At 38.4% G+C, this 20,769-nt stretch overlaps 1 protein-coding gene across 4 annotated transcripts in view; it reads right to left on the minus strand.

The window, feature by feature from the left end:
- The window catches only part of PDE11A (phosphodiesterase 11A), a 511,038-nt gene that overhangs the window by 194,325 nt on the left and 295,944 nt on the right, over positions 1-20,769 (minus strand). For all 4 annotated transcript variants that reach the window (XM_011944038.1, XM_011944040.1, XM_011944041.1 and 1 more), the window contains 3 exons: positions 5,083-5,158; positions 1,457-1,524; positions 420-512 (listed from right to left, as the gene is read on the minus strand). In XM_011944038.1, the coding sequence (XP_011799428.1) occupies positions 420-512; positions 1,457-1,524; positions 5,083-5,158 (237 nt within the window). The remainder of the gene's footprint in view (positions 1-419; positions 513-1,456; positions 1,525-5,082; positions 5,159-20,769) is intronic.

Raw genomic sequence — 20,769 nt, forward strand, 5'->3', positions numbered from 1 at the left:
ACAAGAGTAGTTTTCCCCATCTAGGTCATATATCCTCATAGTGAAGTTTTCTCCTGTGATAAGAAAAGTTGTGACTTTATAGATTATCTATATATATTCAAATCTAAGTTTAAAATAAATTTGAAATCCTGCCAAATTATCTTTGGATTGTTACTATTTAATAAATGTAATTTAAAAAATCTACATCTAAACATAGTACTTATATGAATGGGCTTCAGGGCATCTGTGAACCCCTGAAATTATATGCAACATTGTGTTTCTCCAGACCTCATGAGATTTAAACCCACAACCTAAAATGATTAAGGCCCAATGAATAGATAATTAAAATTTGAGAAATTAAGCCCCATAACCAGGGAAATTTTTTCTCTCATAAAATTAGAGCTGACAGCATATAAACCTGACATAAATACTGTACTTACATCAAGAGCCACAGACTGCTTGGCCCAGGACTTCTTCACTTGATCATACATAATTGTGTTGTTGATGCCAAGTCCACAAAAGATGACAAAAGCCTAGGAAAGGGCGAACCTGCTAATTATACATTGCAGCAACTCATTGGCAAAATCTAATATGAAAGCAGGCAGTCACCAGGGATGGGTCTGAAAATACAATCTTATTGTACACAGAGGTAGGCCTTGGGAAAAGAGGCACATTAAAATTCTTAATTACTATTGTTATATGACAACTTTATAGCTCACACTGCACAGGAGGAAAAATTATGAATTTAATGTCATTGTAGAGAAACTACTTCATATGTTTAAAAACATACTTACAGTCTGTTTAAATGGGTTCTTAATTTATTTAGGTTGTGGACTGATTTTAGTTAATCCATTCTATTTAACCAAAGCAACCTCTTTTAGTCGCTAGGCTATAAAATACTTTGGTAAAGAAACCAAGTTAATGTAACCATAAGGTAAGTGTTAAGGGGAAGGAGGATTGAGCTAGAACCATTAATAAAGAAGCTATGAGGTATTCTTGACTAAAGAAAGATAATCATGGGTCTTCATGTTGGCTACTGGTACAGTCTATGAGGAAGCCCATTCAAGGCTAACTTCTCCAGCTAGAGCGCCTGGAGTGAATTAATGGAAGCATGTAAACAAGAGAAATGTGAGGACAGCACACCTGGTAGAGCTGGCTCAGGGTTTCATGACTCTGAACACACACAAGCAAGACAAAAATAAGAAAATAACACTTTGGGGGAAAGAGAGGGTAATTCTGTAATAAAATTAGGATAAAAATAATGGATGGTTACAAAATAATCCAGTTCGTAAAAAATAGGATCAAATCTCACTTAAGCATTTACATATTCCTTAAATCTTCCTGTAAATTTTGCCCTCCATTTAAGTATAATAATAATTGTTTAATAATTGTTTGTCTTTTCGAATTTGGGCAGGCTGCAACCAGGGGACTATTGACGACTCCATATAAACCTTGGTTTATTAACTTATTTTCTTACCTCAAAAAGTCGTTGATCTGCATCATCAAAAGGTTTCCCATCAAGTCTATTTAACACTTGAGCCACTCCTGTGGGGAAAGAATGGATTATGTGGTCATTTTTAGTACTGGACGTTGTGTTTCTCTAACAGAGTAGCCACAGCTAACTCTATGCCTTCTTTAGGGAACTGCACTCACTTTAAACTCTGGTCTCTCAAGTGCCTGCCGATTTCATGAGAATAAATCTGAGATGTAGGACAATGCAGTCTCTCTTTAAGGCCGATTTATTTAGGCTAGATCTCAGGAAAGTTTGGAGTTCTACCAAGGCTTTAATCTGATTTTAGATGACTAGTTACAGTAACTCTAATATATCCCCCATATATTATATGTATGTGTGTGTGTGTGTATATATACATACACACACGATTATATATACAACTGAGTATATATGTAGCTGAATATGTGTGTGTATTCAGTTATATACATATATTTCAACTGAATATATATATATATATATATAATTATCTGAAGCACAATACTTGAAAGAGGCAGTATGACACTGTGATTAAGAGCATAAGATTTGGACTTAGATGGTCTGAGTTCAAATTTCAACTCCACCATCAGGTGTGTGACCTTGGGCACATTACCTAAATTTTTTAGCAGTCAATTTCCTCATCTGTAAAATGGGGATTAAAATGTTAAATAAGAGGGTTGTGAAGATTAAATGAGATGTTAGAATGTTCATTTAGCACATTGCTTCACTCAGAATAAACATTCAAGAAATGTTAGGAATTACTACAAGCAATAAAAGTTGATATAATACAGTTAACCTTCAAAGCAAAGTCAGTTCTGTTTCCTGCTACCAGGGGGTACATATAGTTCTAAAAAACTTAATTTATGAGTGATTACTTTTTCCAAAGTTCACTTGTGGTATTATATCAGATGTTTCAGGGCACGACTTTCAAAATACACAAGTTTAACAAGAAAAATCAACTATCTTGAAAACCATTAGCCTGTGTCCCCATTTAGTACACACACACAAAACTAGCTATAATTCTAAAGTATGCTTGTATTTTTAAAAACACCCAACTTCCCACCAGGAAGGTAAGTCATCATATGCAAGAAGACACACACATAAATAATGAAACACAAAATTATTAGCATGTAACCAGGCAAACTACGGTCCTAATTTTGAAGTAATAATGGATGTTTACTTTTAGGATTGAAATGTGGGACTATGAGATTACAGGTAACACATGGTGTTTCCTATGGACTTTCCCTTTAAACATAAATTTATTTAAAACTCTGTGCATGATGTAGTTTAAGTCTTTGTATTAGAGGCTTAGATCCCAAATCTTAGAATATTCTTTATATTCAGTGACATACCAATATTCTTATGCAGATTAAGCTAATGAAAAAAAATTATCTCAAAATTCAGATCTTAAAAACACTCACAGAATACTAAATCCTTTAATAAGCAGCAGTGTCTTAGACTTTAACAGGCAATTTTAGGGGGAAGCAGAGAGAGGCAAATAGATGCATCAGTTACCAAATGAATTAGTGTTCTTACGTCTCTTAGGGAAAAAAGTCACATTTTTATTGTGTTTCAGTAATTTCAACTAATTCCTCCATCCTTCATGACTTCTCTATTTCAACCATGAATTCTCCTTGCCTGGGCTTCTTTCTTGAATTTGATGCTTTCCTAACTGAGTTTTTTGAGGAGAAGGAAAGGGGAACGGAGGAAGAGAAAAATTGGAAGCTGTTTTTGCCCATGATTCCCTTATTGTGAGGAAAATGTGGCCTATTTCAGAACTGCCCAGGCAGAAAATGCATGCTCAGTATTATGTCCAATAGAGAATGTTCTTTCTTCCTTTTCCTTTACACCATGTATAAAAGCACAGATGTAAACACATTAACATAGTAAGAAAGTCTGTACTAGGAGTTAGGAAACCTGAGTTTTATTCCTGACCTTGCTACTAACTTTGTGGCTTTCTTGAAGTCATTTGTCTCTCTCTCTCTCTGGCTTTTTTTCCCTCTCTCCCTGCCTCTATTTCCACAGGGTGAGATAAAAGAGTTCTATTGGTTGATAACTCAGATTCTCTCCAACTTTAAAATTTATTGGTTCTTTCAACTTAATAAATATTTGTTCAAGTTGTGGAGAGCATTGATTCATTAGCAGTCTGCACTTATGAAATTATACAAGACTGTGAGACATAGTTTGATGAATCCTGGCCATATAAAGAGGGAACACATAAAAAGGATATGGGAGTATTTTATTTTTATTTTTTATTTTTTTAATTTTCCTGTCATTAATCTACATTGTTTGTCTAGCAAAAATTTACTCTATTTTCACTACTGTGTTGGTATTCTATTGAATGACTATATACCTCAATCTATCCATTCTACTATTATGGACATATGGGTTGTTTGCAGTTTTTTGTTACTACAAACAAAAGTACTGATGGGAACTTTCATTAGACTTTGTATTAGTTTGGTGCAAAAGTAATTGCAGTTTTTGCCATTACTTTTTTTTTTTTTTGCTCTAGGTGATCTTTATTTTTTTATTTTTTATTTTTATTATTATACTTAAGTTTTAGGGTACATGTGCACAACGTGCAGGTTTGTTACATATGCATACATGTGCCATGTTGGTGTGCTGCACCCATTAACTTGTCATCTACATTAGGTATATCTCCTAATGCTATCCCTCCCCCCTCCCCCCACCCCACAACAGGCCCTGGTGTGTGATGTTCCCCTTCCTGTGTCCAAGTGATCTCATTGCTCAGTCCCCACCTATGAGTGAGAACATGCGGTGTTTGGTTTTCTGTTCTTGCGATAGTTTGCTGAGAATGATGGTTTCCAGCTGCATCCATGTCCCTACAAAGGACATGAACTCATCCTTTTTTGTGGCTGCATAGTATTCCATGGTGTATATGTGCCACATTTTCTTAATCCAGTCTGTCACTGATGGACATTTTGGTTGATTCCAAGTCTTTGCTATTGTGAATAGTGCTGCAACAAACATAGGTGTGCATGTGTCTTTATAGCAGCATGATTTGTAATCCTTTGGGTATATCCCCAGTAATGGGATGGCTGGGTCAAATGGTATTTCTAGTTCTAGATCCTTGAGGAATCGCCTCACTGTCTTCCACAATGGTTGAACTAGTTTACAGTCCCACCAACAGTGCAAAAGTGTTCCGATTTCTCCACATCCTCTCCAGCACCTGTTGTTTCCTGATTTTTTAATGATTGCCATTCTAACTGGTGTGAGATGGTATCTCATTGTGGTTTTGATTTGCATTTCTCTGATGGCGAGTGATGATGAGCATTTTTTCATGTGTCTGTTGGCTGTATCAATGTCTGCTTTTGAGAAGCGTCTGTTCATATCTGTTGCCCACTTTTTGATGGGGTTGTTTGTTTTTTTCTTGTAAATTTGTTTGAGTTCTTTGTAGGTTCTGGATATTAGCCCTTTGTCAGGTGAGTAGATTGCAAAATTTTCTCCCATTCTGTAGGTTGCCTGTTCACTCTGATGGTAGTTTCTTTTGCTGTGCAGAAGCTCTTTAGTTTAATTAGATCGATATGGGAATATTTTAAAGCAAATTTCTGTTTCCTTATTCAACCAGTTTAACTATTTAGGTCATCTCTTACCAATTATTTGGTGGTTGCTATTCCAAATAGGGACACAGAGAACAGATCTTATGTGAAAACCAGATATCTGGTCCGCCTAAGAAACAAGAAAGAAGTTAATTAAAATTGAATATTAACTATTCATTTTTTATTTACATTTTTTCCATTCTTCATAACAGATATTCAAAAATAACTTTTTAAAAGTTATTTTATACACTGTAACCTAATTTTGTAATGCATAAACTCACTCACCTGCCCCCTTCATCACAATGAACATCCTAAAGAAATCAAACCCAAGCCAAATATTAATCAACCAAAAAAATCCCAAACCAACATGACCTCCTCCAATCCCTGCAGCCATAGAGAGCTGGACATAAAACTATCTTGGTCATGACCACACCACCAGACAAGAATTCCAGCAACTGTTTCTCCTCTGGGTATTCAAAGCATTTTAATTAAACCAGTGATCAATTTTTATCTTTGACTGGGTACACTTGTTCGTAAAAAATATTTGTGCCTATAATGCTGTCATATTTGCATTTACTTTTAATACTCTATATTTTTACTATTACTAAATAATTATGTATGTTGTCAAATCTATATACAAAAAAGGTAAGATAGATGTAGAGGTTTGAGGATTTTCCTTCTGTACCCCAAAAGATATCAGGAGGTGACATTTAAAATACAGAGGTACAATTATCAACATCAAACATTGAGTAACAAACTCCATTTAATATTAAAAACAGTGGTCCATATTTGAATGGCTAGAGCGAAACCACTAAGAGTGAAAGGGTCTTAGTGAATTAACATGACCTTGATTTTCAGTGAGGAAGGTCAATCTAGTGTTCTGATACAATAGGAGAAAACAATAAGATATGAAGGTTTTGGATCATGGATATTGAGATAAAAATATATTTTAAAATATTCTTTGTTGAAGGCAAGAGCCACATATTTTAAACACTTGAAACTAAAAGTTAATTTACACAGCTAAATTTTATTTGGATTTTTTTCTTTTTGACATTTCTCTTTGAGAAGTTAATTTTCCAGATATCTTCTATTCATTGCACCAATATGTTAGTTTCTCTTTTTCAATGTCTTTTGAAGATTAACATGCATGTAGAAAGGCCCCAAAATTGTAAGTATGCAGCTTAATGGATTTTTACAAAATGAACAGATCTACGCAATTACCACCAAGATCAACACATAGAATATTATCACCACCTCAGAAGCCACCTCCATGCCCCTAAATTCTTGTACATACTTAGCGCACATATGCATTTCTGATAGGCATATACTTACAATAAAATTGCTGAGTTATTTACAAGTTCAGCTTCAAAATATGTATTTTTAAAGTTTTGCAAAGTACTTGTACCAATTTACTTTCTAACCAGAAGTGTATGAGAGTTCCAGTTGATTTATATCATCACCAACATTTGATGTTGTCAGGTTTTAAAAAAAAATTTTGACAATTCTGGTAGATATGTGGTTGCATCTCCTTGTGAAAGTAATTTGATTATCTCTGATGACTAGGGTGACCATAAATCCTGGTTTAGGTCTGTTTTCCTGACATAATTATTTAATAATATGCCTTTCATTCTCAAAAGTGTCCAAATTTGGACAATAAATTTATAATTTTCCTACTTATGATTAATGAAGCTGAGCAACTTTTCATATACTTATCGTCTATTTCTACTCTCTTCCATGAAGCGCTTGTTCAGAACTTTGGACTTTTTTCCTGTTGGGTTGTCTGATTTTTAAAAATTGGCTTGTAAAAGTTTCTTCTATATTCTGGATGAGAGCCCTCTGCAAGATATATGTATTACAAATATTTTTCTTATTCTATGGCTTGTTTTTCCACTCTTTTAATGGTGTCTTTTTATTCAGAGGTCCCTAATATGATATAGTCAAATATTTCAATTGTTAAATTTATGGTTAGTACTTTTTTGGCTTTATTCAAGAAATCTTTTTTTTTTTTTTTTTTTTTTTTGAGACGGAGTCTCGCTCTGTCGCCCGGGCTGGAGTGCAGTGGCCGGATCTCAGCTCACTGCAAGCTCCGCCTCCCGGGTTCACGCCATTCTCCTGCCTCAGCCTCCCGAGTAGCTGGGACTACAGACGCCCGCCACCTCGCCCGGCTAGCTTTTTGTATTTTTTAGTATAGACGGGGTTTCACCGTGTTAGCCAGGATGGTCTCGATCTCCTGACCTCGTGATCCGCCCGCCTCGGCCTCCCAAAGTGAAGAAATCTTTCCGTACTCCAACCTCATGAAGATATTCTTCTATGCTTTTCCTAGAATCTTTATTGTTTTAACTTTCACATTTAAATTTATAATCCAACTGAAAATGATTTTCATGTATAATATGAGCTAGGAGTCAAAAATTTTTTTTTTGAAATGGATATTCAATTGCTCCAGCACTGTTTTGAGGGAAAAAACAATACCTCTTCCCATCACTTTACTGTGCCATCGCTTTCATTAATCAACTGTCCATATATATTTGGATCTGTTTCTGAACTCTCTGTTCTATTATTGATCTAGGTATCTGCCCTTATGCCAATACCATACTGTCTTAAATAACACGGTTGTGTAATAAGGCTCAGTATCTGGTAGTGCAAATCCTCCAACTTTGTCCTTCTTCAAGATTGTCTTGACTATTTTTGACCTCTGGCATTTACATACAAATTTTAGAATCAATTTGCAGTTTATACACATACGTATACACTCCTGGAATTTTTACTGGTATTTTTTGAATCTAACAATTTCGGGGAGAATTGACACCTATACAAAACCGAGTCTTTCAATCCATAAATATCTCTTAATTTTTTTAAGGCTCTTAAAATTTCTCTTAGCAAAGTTGGGTAGTTTCCCATGTAGTGTTCTTACACATAATTTGTTATATTTGTATCTTGACATTTAAAAACTTCATATTATTGTAAATGACATCAGCATTTTATTTTCTAATGCTTGTAATTTGTTTCCATCAATCTTGCTACATTCAATTATTAACTTTAATATCTTACCTGTAAAGTGTTTTGGATTTTCTTGCCACATGATCACGTCATCTTATCCCTTAATTCTTATACCTTTTAGTCATGTAATTTTAGATTATGTGATTTTTCCTTTTTTTAGTTTGTTAACAGAGTGAATTACATCGATTGATATTTGAGAATTCCAGACGCAGAAACAAAAACTTAAGCATAAATCATTCGTCCAGTGTACTCTTCCAAAAAATATTTATTTACCACCTCCTATGCACCAGACACACTGCTTAGTGTTGAGGATAGAAAAATGAATTCAAATAGTCATTACCCTTGAGTTACTCACAGCCTAGGAAAGATAGAAATATTGAGATAAAATAAGTGTCCAAGTAGAGGACGTTCAAACACTATTGGAAAGACAACGAACTCTGTTTAGAGAAATCAGGAGCAGCTTGAGACCCTTTACAGTGAGTCTTCAAAGACAACAATGATGATGATAAGCTCACATTTGTTGGATGTTCACTCTGTGTCTGGAACTCCGCTCAGCACTTTCTTATGCATTATTTTATACTTTTTACAACCACCCCATGAAGTAGGTACTGTTATCATCCTCTCTTATCAGATGAGACTTACAGAGATTAACTGCCTTGAATGAGAGAGACTGGCTCAAAGAAGCACAGCCAAAGGCAAACACATCCATCAAAGTTATCTTCCAAAAAAACAAACTGGTTTTCTTCCTCTCCCTAAGGATAAAATCTGAATTAAGGCAATACCAGTAAGCATGAAGAGAAGAAAGCCAATTTTAGAGAGGTATAATCTATAGACTTAGGCTAGCCATAGCAGCACTAGGATGGCTGGGTCTGCTTTGTTTTGCTGAGGGAGGGTCACATATTGTACAGACCACTGGGTCTGAGACAGCACCAAGTAGTAAACACAATTGTCTCTGCCAACTCTGGGACAACAGTAGCCCCTGTCTAATCTCTCCTACGAAATCTGGGCAGCTGAGGGACAGGTCGCAATGGGCAAGAAGAAAAGGGACATGCAGTAAGAAAGACAATTTAGAAGCTGGTGGTGAGAAAAACAAACCTTAGGCTGTTCGCCAGTTAAATAAAAGAGAATTTTGTTTACCCATCACTTTTAAAGCACTACAGTTGCTCCAAAGAGTTTTTTTTTATTCTGGGAAAGTGGGAGTATGCACTCTCCCATCCCCATGGAGGATAGATAACATTGAGGTTTCTGGCTTGAGTAAACGTGGAAGAGTTCCTTGAAGTGGGGAATACAGGAAATTTGAGGGAAATGATACGAACTCCAAATGGACACACATTACAAGTGGGAGGGGCTGGAGATACTAATCTTGGAGTCATCAGTCCTCTGTGTTAATTGCATGGGTAAGATTTAAGTTAATTACACGGTTATTGCAAGAAAGAACTTGTCCAACAAAAAGACTAAAAATTGAACATTGGGGAACACAATATTTAGTGCTAGAAGAAAAAGGTGACATCAGTGACAGGGATGGACAAGAACTCCAAAGCTCATGCTCTTAACCTGAAGGCTTTACTGCATCTATCATGTGTGAACAGATTTCTATAACCTTTCTGGAAATAGGTTTATTGATGTGTATCCAGAGCCTAAAAAGTATAAATACCTACTCTTTGACCTGTCAATTTCATATCTAGGAATTTATCCTGTGATAATTATCAAAGCTATGCACATAGCTTTACATGTAAAAGTGTGAACCATGGCATTATTTATCTTAGTGATTTATTAGAATAACACGAACATTCAACTGGAGGGAGTTGGTTGAGTAAATAACAGTACATTCATACAACAGAATATTATGCATCTAATTAAAATCATGCTATAGAAGAACAGTTACTCATATGGAAAATATTTAATACATTAAATGATAATGGTGTACATGCCTGTGGTTATAACAAAAGCATATTACATACATTGAAGGATCCTGGAAAAATTATGACCATAATAGTTTCCTTTGAATTTCTTGGCTATGAGAATTTAAAAATTATTGTTCCTAGTTTATAAATTTTAGATAATAAACACAGGTAATTTGTCCATAAGGGAAGAAGTTATTTTCTAAGTAGAACTTAGGGGAAGCAACAGAAGCAACAGTGTCCAATGCTATAGAAAAGTCTAATAAGATAAGGACTGAAAATGGCTTACTGAATTTAGCAACATAGTGGGATAATTGAAGGCAAAAATGGTCAAGGGAAGAAAGGATGTGATCAGGAATAAAATTCAAGTGGTTAGTCCTGGAAGAGAGGAAGGTCACACTGAGAAAGCAGAGCTGCGTCTATTCAGAGCTGGAGTCTTGTATGGACTGAGCACAGGAGATGAGGCGAAGCATCAGAGAATGCAAAGGGTGTCTTTAAAGTGTTTCCATCGTGGTTGAGGGAAGGAGGAGAGGCTAAGGAATGGTGATGATCAACATGCTTGATGAGGCCAATTAGGTGGGAGAGGAGAACCAGAAAGGATGGCAGAGTGTGAGGAGAGTGAATTTTTCCATTTTAAAATCATTAATGAAATTCCCTAATGAAATTCAAAAATCATTAATGAAATTCCCTAATTCCCTAAAAATTGCCTAAATTACCTGTGTTTATTATCTAAAATTTATAAACTAGGAACAATAATTGCCTATTTGAGGTAGCAGCTGTTGTTTCTGGAAAACTGTGCTAATCCTGGTTAGTTCATGTAACCATATGAAAAGGCAAGGCCCAGGAGTTCATTTTATCCTTTGCAGGGGCTGGAAGAAAATGAGAAGGGAGATGAAAGAAGCACAGGATGTCTAAATAGATTCCAAACAGGGAGAAAGAGTAATAAGCAAGTATAAAGGAAAGAATCATTCCTGTTCACCAGATAACCCCAACTCTCCTATCAAATCAGTCAATGGAGCTCAAAAATGCCCATCAGCCACACCACCCCAACGAAGTCACCCAAAGTTTCAATGCCTCAATTTTATCATTAATATTCATCTCCTGCACACCAAAATGGTAACATTGGTTATCTTCATATTTCGGCCTCACAGCTAATTCTCATCTTTGTGCTTTTTCTTGTTTTCCAAGTTGTTTTATGAAAATTTGTGTGTGAAAGGGTTTCAAAATTTGTAAGGAGTTTTACAAATACAAATATTACTAATATTGAAAGGAACACCTGCCAAAAAAATCTGCTCTATTGTTCCACACAGTGCCTGCTTGGTCGTTCTTGGTTTAACATTCACACCATTAGAGTCTCAAAAGTTAGACCATGTGAGACAAAGCAGCCTTTCTAGAAGGCAACAGTTAAACTAAATATATTTCTGGGAGTGCTTAGTTCTTTCCAATCAAAGATATGTCTACTTAAAAATGTTACCTAGTTTCTGTCCTCATGGGGCCTTTCCAATTAATGGATCTAATTAAAGATGGTTTAGCTCTTGGAGCCATCAACATGTACTTGTTATATTTTCCAGTCTCTCAAAGGTGGTCAAAGGAAATGTTAAATAAATTGGTGATAATATAATACTATTTATTAATGTTCAGTGTATTTCCTTTCTCTAGAAAGATGTGTACAACTTTAACAATAATCTAAAGCCATACTTTCTTCCCAAAAGTATTCTATTGGTGAGAAATTCTAGTAACCAGACAAGCTGAGGGAGCCAATGTTCCAAGTCAGTCCCTTGATTTCCATGAAATAAGAGAGAGAGAATTGAGTTTGGCCTGTCTTACCTACACATAGGATCAATCCTAATGGCTTGTAGAATAGTGTCTGTACATGATTCTTTAAATTCCTGACAAAATAAATGATCATGCTTAGAGCTGAGGCATTTTCTCCACTGCCCATGCAGCAAAGTCTGTTGGATTCTTAGAACTGTGGGACTTGTATATGTTTTCCCTACCCACTGCTTCCCCATTCTATATTTTATTTAAGTCTTAGTAATCCCCCTAACTTCTAACCTCTAACCTTCCTTCCCCTCCTGCTTATCTGTAATTCTTATGTCCACTGTCCAATCTACCCTTCTTCTTAGGAAAGGTTCTCAAACTGGTTCACACTAAGTAACAGAAACTAAGAAGATTGACAAGAGCAAATGAATTTCAGCTGATCCACAGAGCTTTGTCTCTTAATGTTTTCAATTTTGCACATTTCCCTTTGTAACAGAAGCATAACTGATAGACCAGAAGGTGTTACAGAGAATAGAGAATGACCTCTCCTGCCAGGCTAGCTCTCAGCAGCCACTGTGGGGGTGCGGGAGTGCTCCATCACAAAGATCTGGCAGGCAAAATGGGCTTTAACGCTCTCAGTCACAGAATCTCAGAGCCTGGAGCCCCATTATCTTTAAGTGCTACATGACAAGGATAAGTACTATTGAGGTGTCTATAATAGGCTTTAAAAAACCAGAGGAAAATCTTTACATGGAAGAACTGCATGTGACTGAAGAGCTACAGAGTTTAGATTACACCATCTTAGTGTTAATTGTGTAACTCTGGGCATTGGCCTTCCATGGCAGAGGAGATCTAGGTGCTGATGGGTTTCCTACCTCTCCTGAATTTGTAACAAATAAATGGACCACCAAATCCATTCATGTATAAGGCCTGCCCTACTTTTTAGTTAACTTCTGACATTCCCTTTGCTAAATGAACCTTTTCTATTTAAATGTTGAGTCAAAGTGTTCATTCTTATTGTAGGCAAAAAGCAAATACTGCATGTGATGGCTCTGAAAATTCTCTCCATAACTATACAAACTATTGAATTAAACAATAGAATATAATACCTTAGAATGACTAAATAATGGCTTGTTTTGCATTAGTGTATTTGTTTTAATGTGTTCTTGGAATCTAGTAAGAAGAGAAGGGCAGAAAGTGTCACAGATGATAAACTAAAGTGCAACTAACTAAAGAAAATTGAATTCAGAGGCACAATGCCAGTTGAAAGCAAGGACAGAATGATGGTAATGGTGAAGATATTTGTAAATAGAGTATGCATTCTAAGAAGTCACCTAATACAAGAGCAGGTCATCTGCAAATGCAGTTTATGTACATGCTATTGGGACAATCTCAGACAATGCTCCTAGTTGGAATAAATCCCAAGAAACAAAGGCAAAGGCAAATAGAAAATAATCCATCTGAATTCCCCAAAGATACAGCAAGGCAAGTTGACTTGTTTAGATATTGTATTATTTCAATCATGGTTTTCAATAATTGTTTATAACCTTAAGAAGACTCACAATAACCTGGTAAGACATAATTTCATATAAGATATAGAGAGTCTAAGATTTTAGAATATCTTAAAATTTTTCATGATTATAAAAATAATATGAACATATGAAAAATTTAAAGCACAAATAAAATCAACAGCTCTAACCCTGCCATCTGTAGAGATAGCAATTATTAACAGGTTGGTACAAGTCCTTCCCCACCTTTTCCTATAAATATGTATTAAGTTCATATGTCAATATACATTTAATGACATAAAGCATATACATAAATTATACATAGATAATATATTCAACAATATTGAACAATATTCAGCAAGAATGTCTATTATGTACTAAACATTGTTCTAGGTGTTGGGAATACATCAGTGGGAAAAAAAAAAAATCTTCACCTTCATAGAGCTTACATTTTAGTGATAGAAGAGAGATGGTAAACAATACAAAGATAAATGAATAAATTATATGTTAGAAGATGGTAAGATGATGGGGAAAAAACAGAGCATGATAAGAGGAGTAAGGAGTACCAAGGGTATCAGGCCTCACTGTCAGGTAACATTTGAACAACGGTCTTAAAGGGGAGAGGATATGAGCCACGCAGATATTGGGGGAAGAGTATTTCAGCTGAGGGAGTAGCCAGTGCAAAGCCCCTGAGGTGGGTTTGTAAGTGGCACGTTGTGGGAACAAGGAGACTAGTGTGGGGTGAATGATAGGGTGCCAGATGGTGTATCGCACTGTAGATCTCTGAAAGAATTGCAAATTTGGCTTTTACTCCAGTGAAACAAGGAGACACTGAAGAGTGTGTGGGCAGAGTTGTAATATAACTTAAAATTGAATAGCCTCTGACTATTGTGTTGAGAAAAGAGTATAGAGGGGAGAAGTGAAAGGAGAGGGACAGTTTAACAGGATTTGTACATGAAATAGTGCAGCGATGATGGTAGCTTGGATGTCGGTGGTAGCAGCTGAGTGGTAAGAAGTGGTCAGATGCTGGATAAATTATGCAATTGGACTTCCTGATGAATTCATGTTCAACATGAGAGAAAGGGAGAATCATGCCTATACTTTTTTTGACATAAGCATCCTGAAGGATCGTGTTGCCTCAATAGAGATACGGAAACAGAGAGAGGAGCAGGCTTGGGGGGCAGGAGACTGTGGTCTGTGCTTTAGACATGTTAAATTTAAAATATCTGTTAAAAATATGCATATACTGGCCGGGCGTGGTGGCTCACACCTGTAATCCCAGCACTGTGGGAAGCCAAGGCGGGTGGATCACGAGGTCAGGAGATCGAAACCATCCTGGCTAACACAGTGAAACCTCGTCTCTATGAAAAATACAAAAAAAACTTAGCCCAGCGTGGTGGCGGGCGCCTGTAGTCCCAGCCACTCGGGAGGCTGAGGCAGGAGAATGGCGTGAACCTGGGAGGTGGAGCTTGCAGTGAGCCAAGATCATGCCACTGCACTCCCGCCTGGGTGACAGAGCAAGACTCGGTCTCAAAAAAAAAAAAAAGAAAATATGCATCTACTGTTTATGTATATACACTCACATATATTATTCTATACACACTGCTATACATTATTTTAAACATACTTCTCTGTTTACTTTTTTCTTGTAGACATTTTAAAATATCAGGATATATAGATTGCTTCATAGGATAGACATTGTGCATGGACTAAATTTTAGTCTTTATGAGGATATGATAGGCAAAATTCTTTTTTTTTTTTTTTTTTTTTAGAGGGGGTCTCACTCTATAGTCAAGCTGGAGGGCAGTGGCACAATCTCGGCTCACTGCAACCTCCACCTCCTGAGTTCAAGCGACTTTCCTGCTTCAGCCTCCTGAATAGCTGGGACTACAGGTGTGTGCCACCACACCTGGCTAATTTTTTTTTTTTTTTTTTTTTAGTAAAGACGGGGTTTCACCATGTTAGCCAGAATGATCTCAATCTCCTGACCTCGTGCCTCCCAAAGTACTGGGATTAGAGGCGTGAGCCACCACGCCTGGCCTATGATAGGCAAAATTCTAAGATGGCCTCTAAGAATCCCACCTGCCACCACCCCCAACTCTGGCTTCCTACATGTCTTGAATAATCCCTTTCCTCGAGTGTGGACAGGACCTGTGAATATGTTAGGACAGTCACTTCCCTGGTGATGTTACGTTACATGGCAAAGACGATGGGATAATCACTCCTGAGGTTATATAAGCCACTCTGGACATTATGTAAGCTTCTGTCACAGCCAACTGGAGTGAGATTTTCCCATTGGCTTTGAAGAAGTAAGCTGCCATGTGATGAGAGGGCCACATTCTAGGACTCAAGGGCAATCTCTGGGAGCTAAGATAGACCCTGGGCCATGGCTGGCAGAAAAATGAGAGCCTCATTCTACAACTGCAAGGAACTCGATTCTCCCAACAACCTGAATCAGCTTTAAAAAGAATGCCACGATCCAAATGAGAATTCCACATGGCAATACCTTAATTTTAGCCTTGTGAGATCCTGAGCAGAGAACCCAGCAATGCCATGCCCAGAAACTGTGAGATAATAATCAGGTGTTGTTTTGGCTGGGCGTGGTGGCTCATGCCTGTAATCCTAGCACTTTGGGAGGCCGAGGTGGGTGGATCACTTGAGGTCAGGAGTTCAAGACCAGCCTGACCAACATGGTGAAACCCTGTCTCTGCTAAAAATACAAAAAATTAGCCGGTGGTGCGCACCTGTAATTCCAGTTACTCGGGAGGCTGAGGCAACAGAATTGCTTGAACCACGGAGGCAGAGGTTGCAGTGAGCTGAGAATGTGCCACTGCACTCCAGCCTGGGCAAAAGAGAAAGACTCCATCTCAAATAATAATAATAATAATAATTGGGTGTTGTTTTCAAGTGCTGAGTTTGTGGTGATCTGTTTTGCTGCAGTAGAAAATCAATATACATAATAATCCTGACAATGTCTTCGGAAACAAACATGGATACCCTGTTCCCATGGAGCAGATGACTGATAAAGCTACAAAACCTGAGAACAGATGACCCCTAAACATGAGGGTTTCTTGTACCACTATAAATAAACATAGTATTATATTGAGTAGGTCTTTTCTGTCTTACATTCTTTTCATAGAATCTTGTAACAGAATAAACAGTGATTTTCATAAGGTTGCAGAATTTAAAGCTCACAAACTTAGTTCTGGCTCTGTGACATCTTATATAACCTTCTGTCATAATTTTTCCACCCATAAGCCAAGGAGTTTGGCCTTAAAACCATGTATGCTATCAAGCCCAGCAGGTGCCACTTTTGAGAGCCAACTCAAACAGGCATTCAGAAGGCAAGTAATCACTATGGCTCACCTGCTAAGTCTGCTCTGTTCACCACAAGGAGGGACTCCATTAAATATTTAAGACAATCACTAAGAGAACACCCAGCAGGTAAACAACTATGATTACTTGCCCCATAGCCCTCTCAGCAGGCATCTGACAGCACTTGGAATGGGGTTTACATCACATTAAAGACATCCCTTTGTAGCTTCTATCAAAAGGAAGACCAACAGTTTCAAAACTGAGATTTCAAAATAAAGATCATTCTCTTGCTGCATATCTTTGGGCAGAGTTTCTAAGGACCTCCCTGAATTTTATCAAGATAGGAAAAACACAGAAATTAGAAAACTAGTTTCCCTTCATACGTTAACTGTATACCTAAAGCAAAGCTTGATAGAGTAAATTATCTCTTACTAACAGAAAATAGCCACTGGCATCATGAATTCCCTAAGCTTCTTATGCTAGTCCGAATTGAAGAAGAAACTATCAAATGCACACAAATGGGTGTGTTGGGATCCGCACCAGCAGTTATCAATCTGAAGAATTCACAATATGGTCCATGGGGCAAGTCATTCATAAGTTGCTGCTGAAATATTTCATTCACATAATAGGGAACACCTCCCTATCCCACCAACACTGATCAGGAAAACCCATTTGGGCTTAACATGAACAAAAACTAAACCTCTATTGTATTAAGCCACAGAAATTTTGAAGTTTATCTATTACTTTAACTGATACAGGGATTGTAAATGTAGTCATCAGGGCTATGTTTGAAATATACAAGTGTAACTGGCTTTAGCTATATGTTTTAAGGATTGGTGGGTTGCATAGGCTTGGACAGTACAGGTATTACAATAGGTAGTTAGGCAGGAGCAGGGCAGAAGAGCTCCCCCCCACCCCTCCACAAATGTCAGGTGGCCATCAGGTGATGGTCAGGTGGTTGTTAAACTGTCTCTCTAAAATAATAATTGGCCACAGCCAGTGCCCACAAAAGGCAGTCTCCTGATAGATAGAAAAACCCTGAAACTAGTGATCAGTAGTGTGATGGTTAATACTGTGTGTTAACTTGATTGGATTGAAGGATGCAAAGTACTGATCCTGGGTGTGTCTGTGAGGGTGTTGCCAAAGGAGATTAACATTTGAGTCAGTGGGCTGGGAAAGGCAAACCCACCCTTAACCTGGGTAGGCACCATCTAATCAGCTGCCAGCACAGCTAGAATATAAAGCAGGCAAAAAAACGTAAACAAGTCATACTGGCTTAGCCTTTCAGCCTACATCTTTCTCTTGTGCTGGATGCTTCCTACCCTCGAACATGGGTCTCCAAGTTCTTCAGCTTTGGGACTAGGACTGGCTTCCTTTCTCCTCAACTTACAGCCTATTGTAGGACCTTGTGATCATATGAGTTAATACTTTTTAATACTCAAATACAAACATATATGTGTGTGTGTGTGTGTGTGTATATATATATATATCTCCTATTAGTTCTGTCTTTCCAGGCAACCCTGACTAATACAAGTAGCTTCCTGATAAGATCTTGGGAGTTGGGCAAGCAGACTCAAGCATGTGCATTAAGAGGCAAAATGGTAGCGTTTAACTGGTATATGACCTTCGAGAAACATTCAGCTGGTAAGGGAAGAATGCCTCCAGTAAGCATGCATACAACTCCAGTAAACACACTGTGCGTGCTCCCCTTCCAAGTGCTAGCAGGCCACTATGCATGCAGACAGCACACTCCAAGGGAAGAATCAGGGAGAAGGAATGAAAGATCCTGGAAGTATGTCAATGTATAAAATTCCAAGTCAAAGATCCAAACAGCGCACTTGATTTCTCAAGTCACCTGCTTGGCCCTCCAAGTGTAGTTACTTCCTTTCATTCCTGCTCTAAAGCTTTTTTAAAAAAAACTTTCAATCCTGCTCTAAAACTTGCCATAGTCTCTCCTTCTGCCTAATGCCCCTCAGTCAAATTCTTTCTTCTGAGGAGGCAAGAATTGAGGTTGCTTCAGACCCACATGGATTTGCCATCACTAACACAGCCAGCCCCCACATTTAATCATCTCCAATGTCCCTAGGAAACCTGATGCCTGGATGTCTGGCCACTTTTATCATATTGCTGGCTCCTATAAGGGAGGACCTGGTGACTATATCTGCACAGTTTATAGTTTATAAGGTATTTATGTAGAACTTTACATGTTGCAAACTAAGTGGTATGCCCAAGACTCCTCAGCTCATGAGCAGAGCAGATAGGACAAAAAGGTAGGTATGCTGGCCATGAGTTCATGTACCTGTGAGAAGGGAGAAAGGAAGAATGTGGTGACTCTATTTCCTAGGCAGACCCTCAGCAGCTGATGCTCTCCCCAAGAGGATGCTAAAGGAAAGAGCATTGAATCAGGAACCAGAAGGCCCAGAGTGTGTTCTGTGCTCTACCTTAAGAAAGCTGCATGGCCTTGGCAGATCACTTCAACTCTCCAAGTCTCCATTTCCTCCCCTGTAAGCTAAAAAATATCCAGTATTTCTATTTACTGAAAGTTGATGTATCCATAGTATGAAATCCCAGAATAGGGCCAATCCATTTTGGGGTATTCTATCCCAATTTCTGATGAATTGGGGTCAGTAAAAAGAATTCAGTTGCCAGAATTAGCCACTGAGCTATTGAGAAATTTAGAATAGATATTAGTGATAGAGGCAGGAGGCAGACAAAGGCCTAGACAGAGAAGGCTCTCCAGAGAATTTCCAACCTGCCCCACAAGTGTTACACCAGATATTTTGTGCATATAAGGGAACCTGCACAGGCAGCTTACTTGAGCATGCCCGCAGCAGACTGGAGGCCCACATGCACTGGGGGAATGGTGTGGAGCCACCAGAAATTTGGGCCTAATGCAGAGGTAGAGCCTGGCCTCTTCAGCTGGTGTGTAGTGGCGCTGGTATTCAATTTGGGAGGTGGAAACCTGCTTGCAGGACCCCCTCTCTTTGCTGAGAGATTTCTTCTCACTTAATAAATTCCACCCTCCCACCCTTCAATGTGTCTGCCTAATTCTTCCTGGTCATGAGACAAGAACCTAGATTAGCTGACCTAAGGAGCAAAAAAATTCTGCATCATTTTGGTGGCCTCTATGGGGACTTGTCAGAAGGGTGAGTAAAATGTAGACCCAAACATCTCTCTCACTTTTGTTTCTGGGCTTTTTCACCCTTAGACTTTTTCTGAAGGCAGGGGAAACTGCCCCCTTCCCTGCCCCATCATTCTCAGGCATTGGAAATGTTGGCCTCAGTCCAACCCAGTCTTTTCCTTGGATTTTCCTTCATTTTGGGGAGAATGTATTGACACCTATCTTTTCTTTTACAATATTAGGGGTGTTTCATCCTCACCCCAATGGTCACAGGCATGTGCACAGGACAGACGGGTGAGCGGTGGCTCCCTGTCCCACTCCCTCCTGTCTGGGGCACATGGCCTGGGCCTGGGGTGGCTAGCTGGCCAGTGTTCCCCTGGCCAAGGGGTCCGGTTTGGTGGGAGCCCCAGGGAGGAGACAGCAATTAAAGGTTTTTCTCCCTGATGGAGAAACCCATTTGCATAAGAATAAGAGGTTTCTCCCCAAGGAATCTTCCCAGGCCTGCACCTAAGCTTTTTTTCCTTCCTTTTCTCCACCCTGTTAGTAGTTAATGAAGCCTTGCAGATATAGGGAGATTTTCTACGCAAGAGTTTTTTTTCCCTTTTGGAAGGCATCTTGTTAGGCCAGGACCCCAATTCACAAGACACCCTTTTTTTCCTCCCTTGTTTGAGGAGAACCCAGCTCCTCAGCTTTACCTTAGCATTCAGTTTATGATAAGGAGGCAGCATCCAGCTGCTGGCTGCAGTCTGTCAAGGTCTAAGGAACCCAAAGGTTATGACAACAGTGGAGACAGGGCATACATGGGTGAGTACAGATATTCCCACCTTCTAGGCCCCTCTGCTAACATGGGTGGAAGCTGTGCTGACACTCATGGGTAGCACCCTGTCAAGGTTGCCAGGACTTGAAGATATAAAGACAGAAGAAAGAAAAGAAACACCTCTTCTTTCTTTCCCTCATGTACCCCATATTCGCTGGGAAGACAAAGGAATTAGGGACACCTCATCTCCTCTTCCTAGCTGGGTAACCATTCATCTTTAGTCTGTACCTCTCTCAAATGCATCCTGAGGCCTGAGGGCTCCTTTCTTTTTCCTTTTTCCTCCTCTGTCCTCTCTTCACAGAGGGGTAATTGTGTCCCTGT

The sequence above is a fragment of the Colobus angolensis genome, unplaced genomic scaffold (genome assembly GCF_000951035.1).
Source record: "Colobus angolensis palliatus isolate OR3802 unplaced genomic scaffold, Cang.pa_1.0 Scaffold224, whole genome shotgun sequence".
Taxonomy (NCBI): domain Eukaryota; kingdom Metazoa; phylum Chordata; class Mammalia; order Primates; family Cercopithecidae; genus Colobus; species Colobus angolensis.